The following is a 12,323-nucleotide window of genomic DNA, read 5'->3' on the forward strand; positions in this document are numbered from 1 at the left end:
GACCGGAGTTTGTGAGACAGGGCGGAGCCCCAGGAGTCAGGATCACCTGCACGTGCCAGCGGGCCCCACTTGGCGTCCTGCAGGGCACAGAGGGTGCGAGGTCGGCCTGGGCCTGCCTAGCACTGGGGCCAGCAGGCTGTGGGCACCGTGTTGAGGAGGGAGCAGGCTCAACGGAGACCTTCAAGGAGGCGGGGTTAGATAGCGAGGTGCACACTCCCGGACACGCCCCTCCCGCCTGGCACCAGGCGCGTCACCCGCGGCCGACACCTCCTTGCTGGCTGTGCGAGGCACATGGGGGCCGTCTCTGACCCCCCCGGTCCTGTGCAGCCCCCTCTTGCATCCTCTCTCTCTCTCTTTCTCTTCCAGAACGCCAACCTGGCCCCTTGTGGAGCAGACCGGGATGCCAGCTGGGGCACGCGAGGTACAGGCGGCGGGAACCCCCGAGGGCTTCCGGGGGGCGGGGGCCTGCCCCTGCTTCCTCCGCTGCTCTTGAGCCAGCCCTCCGGGCGTGCTGGCACACGGCTCAGGCGTGGCGGGCAGGGCGTGCCATGCGGGCGGTGGCTCCGTGACCCGCCTCTTCCAGCCGGACATCCGTTTCCCTCCGTGCTGAGTCGCCCGAGGCGTCCGCGAGCTCATGTCCTGGGCGCGGGGCCTGCCCTGCCTTGTTCAGTGTTATGCGTCACACGGGGCAACTGAGTCGCAGGCAGGCGGCTTCCAGGGTCTGATCCAGATGAGAGGGGCCAGGCCCTGCCCCACCCTGCCCTCAGGCGGGGAGGGTGGCCGCTTGGCCTGGGGCAGGGGCCTGGTGGGGCTGCTCTCCCAGCTCGGAGAAGGCTCCTGAGCTGGGCCGTGCTCACCTGCTCGTCCCTGAGGATGCTGGGAGCCCTTCTCGTGTGCACGGCTTCCTCTAAGGGGCCGCCCACGTCTCTGAGCCCCAGAGCCGGCACTAGAGGACCTCGGGCGTGGGGTGCCACTCCTGGGGGCTCACCGAGGCCCCATCAGCCGCTCTGCCTTTTGTCTTCGTAAGACACGAGGCCGGCAGGGCAGCGTTACAACGTGCCAGGGCACCACGCTCGGCAGCTTGGACAGGAGCGAGCGAGTTGAGAGGGGGATCAGGCCATGGTGTGGACGCCAACAGCTCTGCCCGTGGTGCGCACCGCACAGGCAGGCCGGCGGAGGTGGGCTTCCTTCTGGGGTGGCCCCGACCGCCAGGGGAGACAGTGTCGCGCCCGGGCAGCACAGTGCCGGTCGGCTGCCATCTGGCCCGCAGCCTCCTGGCCGTGCCTCCCGCTCCTGGAGCCCCTCCCGGCAGCCCTGCCAGAGCCCCAGTGCGGGCTGCTCAGCGGCTCCTGCGTGGCCCGGCGGGGAGGCCCACGTTGGCCACGAATCCTTTGCCTCTGATGGGCCCTCTGTCTGCTCTTTGTCTTCCAGAGTACAAGGTAAGACCTCACCTCCAGCCCTGCCGCACCTGCCCCCGTGAGACACGTGTGTGCCCCTGGGCACACGCCTGCGTCCCGAGGTGAGCCGTGGTCTCCTCCCGGACAGGTGTACCCTTACGACGCCCTCATCGTCACAAACCAGATCCGCGTGAAGCTGCCCAAGGATGTGGACCGGACGAGGCTGGAGGTACCGGGGGCCCCGGGGTGCTCTGGCCGTGTCACGGGGCAGGCGTGTGCGATGATGTCGAGTGCTGGGAGCCGTCTGTTCCCGGGGGGCCCCGGGGTGCTCTGGCCGTGTCACAGGGCAAGCGTGTGTGACGGTGCCGAGCGCCGGGAGCCGTCTGTTCCCCGGCTGCAGATGTCCCGGCTCCCAGGGTCTGCAGTGGGAAAGCGTCTGTGGTCGCGGAGCATGATGGCCCATTTGCCGGAGTCCAGGGAGGTTGATACAGAGGGGTGCAGACGGGTAGAACTGCGTGAGCACCTACTGTGTGCACCGAGCACCAAGGGCCGTGCTTGAGTGTGTGAGCAACTACTGTGTGCACCGAGAGCTGAGGGCCGTGCGTGAATGTGCGAGCACCTACTGTGCGCACTGAGAACTGAGGGCCATGCGTGAGTGTGTGAGCGCCTACTGTGTGCGTACCATGTGCAGGACTTTGATGAATTCTCGCGACCCTCACAGGGAACACAGCACCCAGCCCCGGGGAGTTCACGTCCGGGCCCTTCCTTCAGTGTCTCGGGCCTGCTCCTGACTTGTGGGGGCGAGGGGCCTCGGGCTCCCAAAGGGCAGGGCCCTCGGCTGAGAGTACGCGAGGCCGTGTGCACCGGGCCAGTTGCCAGCCCCGCGGGCTCGGGGACGGGCGGGGCGCGTGAGCAGCAGGGCTGGGGCTGGGGTCCCGTCTGTGCAGGGGAGGCTCTGGACGGACAGAGGGAGAGCGTGGGAGTGTGTCCAGGCCCGGGGAGGCTGCACAGTGCCCCTGAGCCTCTGCAGTGAGGACTCCCAAGGGAGTCACCCTGCGCTCAGCACAGGGGCGGCGGGGGAGGGGGAGGCGTCCCTGGGCAGGAGGCGCGCCCACCCGACCCTCTGTATTGCAAACAGCAGGAGCCTGGCACGAAGTGACCACAGCCAAGAGGGGACCGCCCGACTCCCGGGACCCGAGGGCCCCCCAGCCCGAGGCAGCTGGAGCAGGGGCCACACTGGGTCAGGCCCCGGGGCCTCCCAGTGTCTCTGCCCTGTGCCTCCTTGGCTGAGTTGTGGCTGCCTTTGTCCACTCCTGGACTCAGAACTCATGGGGAGTCAACCCTCTCCCCTAACCTCTCCCTCTCCCTCTCTCTCCCTCCCTCTCTCCCTTCCTCTCTCCCTCCCTCCCTCTCCCTCTCTCTCCCTCTTTCCCTCACCCTCCCTCTCCCTCTCTCTCTCCTTCCCTCTCTCCCTCCCTCTCTTCCTCCCTCTCCCTCCCTCTCTCCCTCTCTCTCTCCCTCCTTCTCTCCCTCCCTCTCCCTCCCTCTCTCCCTCTCTCCCTCCCTCCTTCTCTCCCTCCCTCTCCCTCTCCCTCCCTCTCTCTCTCTCTTTGCCTCTCCCTCTCTCCCTCTCCCTCCCCCCCCCATACACCTGCCGATCCAGCAGAGGTCTGGATGCTCCCCCTGGGTGGGTGACAAGCATGTGGCTGGGGAACAGGAAGCCAGGCCCAGCCGTGACCCGATGCACGGAGCAGGGGGAGCCTCTGACAGCACCTGGACCGGGCAGCAGCGGGCAGTGGGAGGCCTGTCAGGAGGGTCCAGTGGGCACAGCAAGCCCTGTGTGCCACCCCTAGTCCACACAGCCGGCCACCACTGCTGAGGGCCCTGCTCCCCAGGGTGGGGGCTCTTTGCCGGGAGGCTGTGGGATGTGGGGGAGCGGCCATGGGTGGGGGGCGCTGCAGGGGCCAGCGGGGAAGCCGGTTCCGAGTCCAGGGGAGCGGGGAGCCACCCAGGGCTGGGGGCCGGAAGCTCTTGGCCGGAGTGTTGGAGTGAGGGCGAGGTGAGGCGGGAAGCAAGCCAGATAGCGGTGGGCCTCACTGCCCGGGGCTGGCTTTGACCTGACAGGGCGGCCCCTCGGGGTCCGGGCTCTGTGTGGGGCCGCCCCCAGCGGCAGGGCTGCAGGTGAGACGCTGTGGCCACTGGGGGCGGAGCGGCTGGGAGGTTTCCTGTGTGCTCAGCCCCTGGCTGTCCCGGCTACAGCTGCACAGGCTGGGGGAGAGGTGAGCGTAGGGCTCAGACGAGGCCTCCGCAGCCTTGGGGCAGAGCTTGCTGGGACCTGCAGTGCAGGCGAGGCCGGGGCTGGCCCGGAACACACCCAGGGGTCTTCTCCCTGCTCCAGCTCAGCCGGTGGGGCCCCGCCTCCCTCTTCCTGGGGGCAGGGAGCCGGCGCGGAGCCAGCGGGGGCAAGGCTGCTGGTGTTTTTATATCAGCGGGAAGGGCTTTTTTTCTCTTACAAAAACAAATCCTAACTATTGTAAGAGGCCAGAAAAATACCAAGACGAACATAAAAATCTCCGGAATTCCCCCAGCCGCCCTCTGCCTGCGGGGCCTGGCCGGGCTGCTTCCCGGATGGCTGGGCACACACACCGGGGGGAGCCGGTCCTGGGCCCGCGCCGGCCTCCTGCTTCGGCTCAGGGACCCGGCACACTGAGGGGCCGCCCGGTGAAGATCGGCGCCATCCTCCGTTTGTCGTTGACTTTTTATTTATTGGAGAGGGACAGGCTGCTCGTTCCCTCCCCGAATGCCTGCGCGGGGCTGGAGCCGGGAGCCGGGAGCTCCATCCAGGTCGCCCGTGCCGTGGCAGGGCCCCAGCCATCGGCGCCATCCCTTTAGCAGGAAGCTGGAGTGAGGAGTCAGAGCTGGGACCGAACCCAGGCACCCAGATAGAGGGAGCTGAGAGTCCTGACCGGCCTCAGCCGCGAGGCCAGACGGCTGCCCCTGCCCTGCCCCACCCCGCCCCTGCCCCACCCCTGCCCACCCCCGCCCTGCCCCGCCCCTGCCCCACCCCTGCCCTGCCCATGCCCCGCCCTTGCCCCGTCCCTGCCCCTGCCCTGCCCCGCCCTGCCCCGCCCCTGCCCCCGCCCTGCCCCCAACCCACCTGCCCCCGCCCCGCCCCTGCCCCACCCCTGCCCCCGCCCCATATTGTATTTAGTTAGTTTTAAAGTTTCCTTATTTATGTGAAAGGCAGAGTTACAGAGAGAGAGGTACCTTCCACCCACTGGTTTACTCCCCAGGAGCCTGGGACTACATCAGGGCCTCCCGCGTGGGGCCTCCCTCTCCCGCGTGGGGCCTGTGCTATCTTTTAAACGGCCACGAGGCAGGCACGCGTGGTGTCACCCCAGTGGGTGTGCGAGCCGGCTGGGAGAGTGATCCAGCCGTGTGCCCGGGGGCGTGGGTGGGCGGCAGGCGGCGGGTGGGGCCCGGCCTCTGTGTAGGTTCCCTCCTGGAAGGAGGACTGCACGGTCACGGGGTCAGCGCGTGCTGCCAGGGTGCTCGGGTGACTGCCCGCACGGAGCGGGGCCGGGCGCTGGAGGCTGAGCCGGGCCCTGGCTGTCCGTGCGACGAGGGAGACGGGTGACCGTGAGCCAAGCGCCAAGTGAGACGGCGTGCTCACATCCTGCACCAGGGCTCTGAGGAGAGTGTGCATGTGTGCCCGCATGTGTGTGTACACGTGTGTATGTGTGTCTGCCTGCACGTGTGTGCACATGTGTGTGCCTGCGTGTGTGCCCGTGTGTGTGTCTGCCTGCATGTGTGTACATGTGTGTATGTGTGTCTGCCTGTGTGTATGTGTGCGTGTGTGCCTGCTGTGTGCCCGTGTGTGTCTGCCTGCATGTGTGTGTACATGTGTGTATGTGTGCCTGCCTGTGTGTGTATGTGCACATGTGTGCACATGTGTGTGCCCCCGTGTGTCTGCCTGTGTGTGTGTATGTGTGCCCATGTGTGTACCATGTGTGTATGTGTGTCTGTGTGTGCCAGTGTGTGTATGTGTACCCATGTGTGTGCACATGTGTGTCTGCCTGCATGTGTGTGCACATGTGTGTGTGCCTGTGTGTTCGCCCATGTGTGTGTGTGTGTGTTGTGAGGTGAGGGACGGCAGGTAAAAAGTGTTGCAGGAAGCGTGAACTGCACATGCAAAGGCCCCGGGGCAGCAGGAAGCCTGGGCCGGCTGGGGAACCGTAGAGAGGCTGGCGCGGCTGAGCCTGGCCAGGCCCTGTGGGGCCCTGGGCCGTGTTCATCAGTGTGGTTTCCATGCCAAGCAGTGGCTTTTGACCGGGGACAGCGTGGTTGGCCCCTGACTGACAGTGGCCCCGTGGGCTGGATCAGCTGTGAGGACGGATGGAGCCGGACGGAGCTCCGGGCAGTGCACAATGGCGTCTTGCACACGGGCAGCGGCGCTGCCGAGGGCGGATGCAGGTGGATCTGGGAAGTCAGGTGCGGGACGTGGAGACGGAACCCGCATGGGGGGAGAGGAGGGCGCGCCAGGTGTGCCCCCGCTGCGGGGGGTGGCAGATGCGGCAGTGGTCAGACCACGGGGACGCAGGCTGCAGCAGAGGGCCGGACGCACCTGGCAGCGCGTGGTGGGGGCTTGGTTACCATGGCAACACGGGTGGGCAGAGGGGGCTCAGCAGGCAGATTCCCGGGAAGCCAGGGCGGCTCGGTGTGACGCCCTCGCCCCACTGCGGCACTGGCTGTCCGCCCCCCGCCCTGGTCCATCAGGGCGTTCTCCCTTCAAACACAGGGAGCGCCTGCAGCCTCCAAACCGAGCTCACGGCGCACACAGCTGCCTGCGCTTGCTGACGGGGCCATCGCGGGGGGCGTCCTGGGGGTGGGGTGCAGCTCTGTGACTGTGCACAGGTTGCTCGGGCACCCGGAGTCGGGTGTCACCCGCCTGCCCGGCTGTTCCTGAGCGGTGACCGTGAGCAGCCCCCGGCAGGCCCCGAGTGTGTGCCATCCAGGCCTCCCGCCCACAGGACCCCATTTGCCAGCTGAGACCCCCAGGTAGCCGGCCAGGGAGTCGGAGGCTTTCCGTGGGGGCAGGCAGGAGAAACGTCCTCACACAGAGGCTGCCGGGAGCGCGGTGGCCAAGCCAGGCAGAGCGAGCGGCCCGGAGCCCCGCCCCAGGAGAAGCCACGCATTCCTCTTGACGCCCAGTCCTGGGGCCGTGGGACCACCGAGCTGCAACCAGCACCCGTCCCGCCCACTGCCAAGCCCGGCTCCCGGCACATGACTCCTTTAACACACTTGGCTTTCCCAAGTCCGTGGCTTCACACACACACACGCACACACTCAGAGCTTGTAAGAGGCTGGGCTGGGATTGCAGCCAAGACATCGCTCACAGCCACGACGCTGTGCAGCTTTCTGGGTGACTTCCAGCGTTGAAAGTGAGTTTGCAATCCCACTGCAGTGCCCGGCCTCCTGTGCTCATGTACTGGCGTTCTGCCTCTGGGGTAGGCAAGTGTATCAGTTGGGATTGCCCAGAGACACAGAGCCATCCGGAGAGAGATGGAGGATGGGCGGACGGATGGATGAGTGGACGGATGCCTGGGTGGATGGACGGATGATGGGTGGATGGATGGATGATGGGTGTGTGGATGGATGATGGGTGATGGATGGATGGGTGGGTGGGTGGATGGTGGAAGGGTGGATGATGGACGGATGGGTGATGGATGGGTGGATGGGTGGGTGGATGGTGGAAGGGTGGATGATGGATGGATGATGGATGTGTGGATGGGTGGATGGACGGATGATGGATGGATGGGTGGGTGGGTGGATGGATGGGTGGGTGGATGGGTGGATAGATGAGCAGATGGGTGGATGATGGACGGATGGGTGATGGATGGATGGGTGGATGGGTGGATGGATGGGTGGATGGGTGATGGATGGATGGATGGGTGGGTGGATGGGTGGGTGGATGATGGATGATGGATGGATGGGTGGGTGGGTGGATGGAGACGGAGTGAGGACAGGGCGATAAGGAGCTAGGTGGTTAGATGGAGACAGATGGGCAGGCAGGGACGCATACGAAGGAATTGACCTGGGGGACTTGGCACACACAGCTGTGGGCGTGGACAATTCTGAACCGCGCAGGGCAGCCCAGCAGGCCGGACACCAGGCGGGAGCTGCCCCATGTGGGCCGTTTCCTCTCTGGGAAGCTCCGGTTCACGCTGGTGGCTGTCACCTGGTTGGGCAGGGCCCAGCGATGCAGCCAGGGTCAGGTGCTTCGCCTGAGCTCCGCCGGCTGTGGGTGTTACCACACTCAAGGTGCCTTCCAGAAACGTCTGGAAGAGGACGTGACCAAACCCCGGCCCGGCCGAGGCGGCATCTGCAGCTGAACAGGGGGGATCCGAGCTGCGTGCCTGGCTGGGGCCTGCAGCGGAGCGCAGGAGCCCGAGCGCGTGGCCGGGCAGTGACAGGGCAGGAAGGGGGCGGCTGGGCTAGGGGCCAGAGACCCTGGGATAAGCCTGGGGCCGGAAGTGCTGAGCCCACAGCTGAGGACTGTGTCTGAGCAGTGGGCCCTGGGTTACAGAATCCCTCCTTTGTCTAACCTCACCCAAGGACCAACTGATCTGACCGGGGGGAGTGCCGTGGGGAGAAGCCGGGGGCACAGGGTCTGTGGGGTCTGTGGGGCTGGAAGGAAGCGGGGGGGCGGGGGGGGGCGAGCCGCAGGCAGGGGCCCGAGGAGCTCAGCAGACCCCGGCAGCACCTGGGTAGGGCACTGCCCAGATGGAGACTCAGGACAACGCGACACCTGTCCGTGCCTGAGCGCTGAGCGAGCAAACAGGCTTGTGCCTGCCCTCCTGGTGCTGAGAGGCCACAGGGTCAGCAGGGACTCAGCGCCGAGGGCCACAGCATGGCCCTTGGCTATGGAAATCCAGGAGGGCCTCCAGGAGGAGGGAGCATTTGGGTCAGGAAAGAGCACTGTGGGCCCTGGGGCGGCCAAGAGCTCTGAGCACTCCCAGGGACAGCCACAGCGGAGCCCAGGGGCGATGGGAGCAGGGGGCAAGGCCACCTCCTGGCACTGCTCAGAGCCCCTAGCCCCACGGACTGGCGGAGAGGTCTCCAGGGGGCCTCTGTGGGCACAGCCAGTCCTTGTGACGATGAGGTCATTGCCGGAGGGCGACGCTCAGGGCAGAAGCCTGAGGCCCCCACGGCCAGCCCAGCACTGGGGTTGGCGGGCTCAGGAGGGGTCAGGGAGGCCACTCCCAGGGTTGCCACAGAGGGCACTTAGGGCTGGGGGCGGGGGCTGGGCCGGGACACAGGTCCCTGCAGCCATCAGCGCTGACCCAAGATGTCCCTGGAGGGTCACTGGGAAGCAGGAAGTAGCGCAGGCCCCTCCGCTTCGCCGAGTCACCGGCTCCCTGAGCCTGGGTTTCCTGGTGGCACGTGAGCGCAGGACAGACGCTGGCGGAGGCCCCCACCCCAGCCTGCAGTTCTGAGTGCAGGGTCAGGGGTTCCGAGTCCAGCTGCGGTCCCGGCGTGGGCCTGCGCGTCCATGCCTTGCTTTTCCCAGACGGGCCACTTCGTCCGCCCCACGACGGGCTTGGGGCCTAGGGCAAGCTCGGGACTGCTGCCCAGAGGGACGGCAGGGGCGGCCTGAGCCAGCCCCAAGCCAGCGCCAGGCTCTGCACGCACAGGCCTCCGGGGGCCCCGCAGCTCGGGGCCTGCCTGGGTGCTCGGTGGGGGCTGGGGGCGGCTGGGGGCTGCCGGGGGCCTGGGAGCACAGGCCCGGGCACCGTGGGCTGCACACTTGCTTAGAGAGAGGCTGGGCTCTGCAGCGGGCTGAGATCGCAGGAGGCACCCCGGCAGCCGCTGGACAGGAGCAGCCGCGCGTGTGCCCCGTCTACACTGTAGGCCCTTGGCTTGCCGCCCCGCGCTAGGCTGCGTGTGGCAAGCAGGCGAGCAGCCGTAGGTCCACTTGCAGGTGCCGCTGCCTCCTGACCCCACTACAGGTGGAGCTGGCAAACCCCCAACACGCTGCAGCCGGGGCCACCTCCCAGCTCCTACGCGGGCCCCGGGCGCAGCGTGGTGACGGCACCACCTCCCCAGCAGCACTGCCGCCCCACAGAGCAGAGAGCGGGGTGCGTGGGGCGTCCGGGCCTGGCAGGGCTAAGAGCCCCACCGAGGAGACTCCCTGGGCAGCCTCCGGCTCTCCCCAGCTCACCCCCAAGCAGGACTCTGGGGCACCCATGAGAAACCCAGCGGCACAGGTGGCCCGGCTCCTCCTCTCCCTCACCTCCGCCTCCCACCGCGGCCGGAGCTCGGGAAGTCCCCACGTCAGGGACGGTGTCCCAGGCCTGGACTCACTGCTCGGAGCTTCGTGGGGCCGCAGCTCATCTGTGGCCGGGTGGCAGGGTCCCCGCCCCGTCAGAGGCAGCGCCCCCAGTGCCCGTGCCCCGCTCCCTGTGGCTGGAGAGGCGCTGGAGGCGGTTTCTGCTGGGGCTTGCTCCTGCAGGCGCGGCTCTGCACACCTGGCCTGCAGGCCGGCGGCAGCGCTCGGGGTGGGTGGTGGTGCTGGGGTGCACGCGGGCCCCGCTCCTCTGCAACACCACTGCTCAGAGAGGACCCTCCAGTCCATTTCCCCGCCCTGGTGCCCACCTGCATCTGTAGCCTGAGCTTTCTCGACCATACATCTGCCCGTTGCAGGCTGGCGTCTGCCCCGTGCCTGTGTCCCCGTGCCCGGGAGGCCAGTAGCGGGTCTGCTCTGCGGGTGGTTCCGGTGCCTCCTGAGGCTTCGTAGCCGGTGCTGTGGCAGGGCTGCCTGGTCCCGGACTGCCTCCTGGCCAAGGACACAGCTGTCCCGCCTCACGAAGCTCAGAGCCAGGGCGTGAGCCTTGGGCCCAAGTCCTGAACCCTGTAGGCCACACACAAGTGGCCCGGGCCACAGTTGAGCCTTCCCTGTCACCCTCCTGGGCCACTGTGTGGCATGTGTGACTCCAGGTGCAGTGTATGTGTGCACACATGCGTGACTCCAGGTGCAGTGTGTGTGTGTGCATGTGTGCGTGCACGTGTGTGTGACTCCAGATACAGTGTGTGTATACATATGTGTGCATGCATATGTGTGTGACTCCAGGTGTAGTGTGTGTGTGTGCATGTGTGCGTGCACGTGTGTGACTCCAGGTGCAGTGTGTGTGTATACATATGTGTGCATGCACACATGTGTGACTCCAGGTGTAGTGTGTGCGTGTGTACACGTGTGTGACTCCAGGTGCAGTGTGTGTGCATGTGTGTGTGACTCCAGGTGCAGTGTGTGTGTGCATGTGTGCATGCATACTTGTGTGACTCCAGGTGTAGTGTGTGTATGCACACATGTGTGACTCCAGGTGTAGTGTGTTCGTGTGTACACGTGTGTGACTCCAGGTGCAGTGTGTGTGTGCACACATGTGTGACTCCAGGTGTAGTGTGTGCGTGTGTACACGTGTGTGACTCCAGGTGCAGTGTGTGTGCATGTGTGTGTGACTCCAGGTGCAGTGTGTGTGTGCATGTGTGCATGCATACTTGTGTGACTCCAGGTGTAGTGTGTGTGTATTCATGTGTGTGTATGTGTGTGTGCAAGTGTGTGTGTGGCCACAGGCCTGGGTACGGTCAGGAGGACCCGCTGGGACCAGCCGTCTCGAGGGTGACTTGGCTCTGCTCCCTGGGGTCACCCCGATGCCTGGGCTCACTGCTGGCTGTCTCCTCACCCTCCTCTCTCTTCCTCATCACAACCTTTAGTAATAGTAGCTTGCTTTTCAAGTGGAGGAAGCTATGCGCTTTTTGCAGGAATTTTTTTAAATTGTGGCAAAGTTCACACAACGTGTAACTCCCTGTTGCAGCCACTCCCCGTGCCGTGGGGCTGCCGCCTCTCTTTGTCCGCAGACCTCCCCCTCGCCCCACAGGCGCGCCGTCTGCACTGGTCAGTGCCCTCCCCGCCTTCCTCTGCCCCCAGCCCCGGCCACGCCGTGGATTTGCCTGCTCTAGCAGTGGAACCACACAATGTGGCCACTGGGTCTGGCTTACTTTATCAGACTGCTTATTAATAGTTTCCAACATTAATAAGCCTGTGGGCTCTCGCCACGTGTTCAGAGGAGAATTCTGGATACTGGCTCAAATAGACCGGACAACATGGTAAGTTTTTAAGGATTGTACGCCGTGAGAGAAATGCACAGGAGAGTGAGGGCTGTATTCTGGGGAGAGAGAGAGGTCTGGAAGCTAAGTCGGGTCCATCCCAGGCAGAGAGCAGGCCAGGAGCGAGCCCCGTGGAGCAGCAGCCACAGGTAGCTTAGCGTGGATGGCCGAGAAGGCGGAGCACAGGCCGGTAGGCCACGTGGGCAGCAGAGAGCCAGCCTACCGCGGTCCAGGCCTTTTATGCACTCCCAAAGGGGCGTGGTTACAGTCTGATTGGCAGGTGGGCATCCAGGTGGGGTCAGGTAGGGGCGTGGTCTCCAGCTCACAAACCTGCTGGATTTGATCCTCCCTGCCTGTCTTCATCACCTGGCGTGGCATGGCGTGGCGTGGCCTGGCGTGGCGTGGCATGGCGTGGCATGGCGTGGCGTGGCCTGGCGAGGCCTCAGTGCCGGCGCCGACTGGGCGGGTCCTAGACGTTCATGGCCCTTCTTCCAGGGGGTACGCCGGGGTTGCTCCCTCCTCCGGCCTTTGTGGATGGTGCCATGAACGCGGGGGCACAAACACGTGTCTGAGTGCCCGTTTCGGTTGTCCGGGGTGGCCTGTGAGTGGGGGGCTGGGGGCCGCTGCTCTGTTTCCCTGCCCTGACACGGTCATCCCCCCAACTCCACGAGGTGGGCACTGGTGGGACCCCCGCTGTTCAGGTGGATAGACGGAGGCGCCAGGCGGCCAGCTCACTCCCTCAGCGTCCAGAGGCTGTGCCCT

The 12,323-nt window shown here is 65.9% G+C and overlaps 1 protein-coding gene across 10 annotated transcripts in view; it reads left to right on the forward strand.

Annotated features, from left to right (window-relative positions):
• The window catches only part of ABLIM2 (actin binding LIM protein family member 2), a 116,656-nt gene that overhangs the window by 102,748 nt on the left and 1,585 nt on the right, over positions 1 to 12,323 (forward strand). For 8 of the 10 annotated variants that reach the window (XM_070068005.1, XM_070068002.1, XM_070068001.1 and 5 more), the window contains 2 exons: positions 367 to 421; positions 1,546 to 1,626. In XM_070068005.1, coding sequence (XP_069924106.1) covers positions 367 to 421; positions 1,546 to 1,626 — 136 coding nt within the window. Of the gene's footprint in view, positions 1 to 366; positions 422 to 1,431; positions 1,627 to 12,323 lie in introns of those variants that run through there. The other 2 variants (XM_070068010.1, XM_070068006.1) reach the window with 2 other exon arrangements.

Source organism: Oryctolagus cuniculus, chromosome 2 (assembly GCF_964237555.1).
Source record: "Oryctolagus cuniculus chromosome 2, mOryCun1.1, whole genome shotgun sequence".
Classification (NCBI taxonomy): domain Eukaryota; kingdom Metazoa; phylum Chordata; class Mammalia; order Lagomorpha; family Leporidae; genus Oryctolagus; species Oryctolagus cuniculus.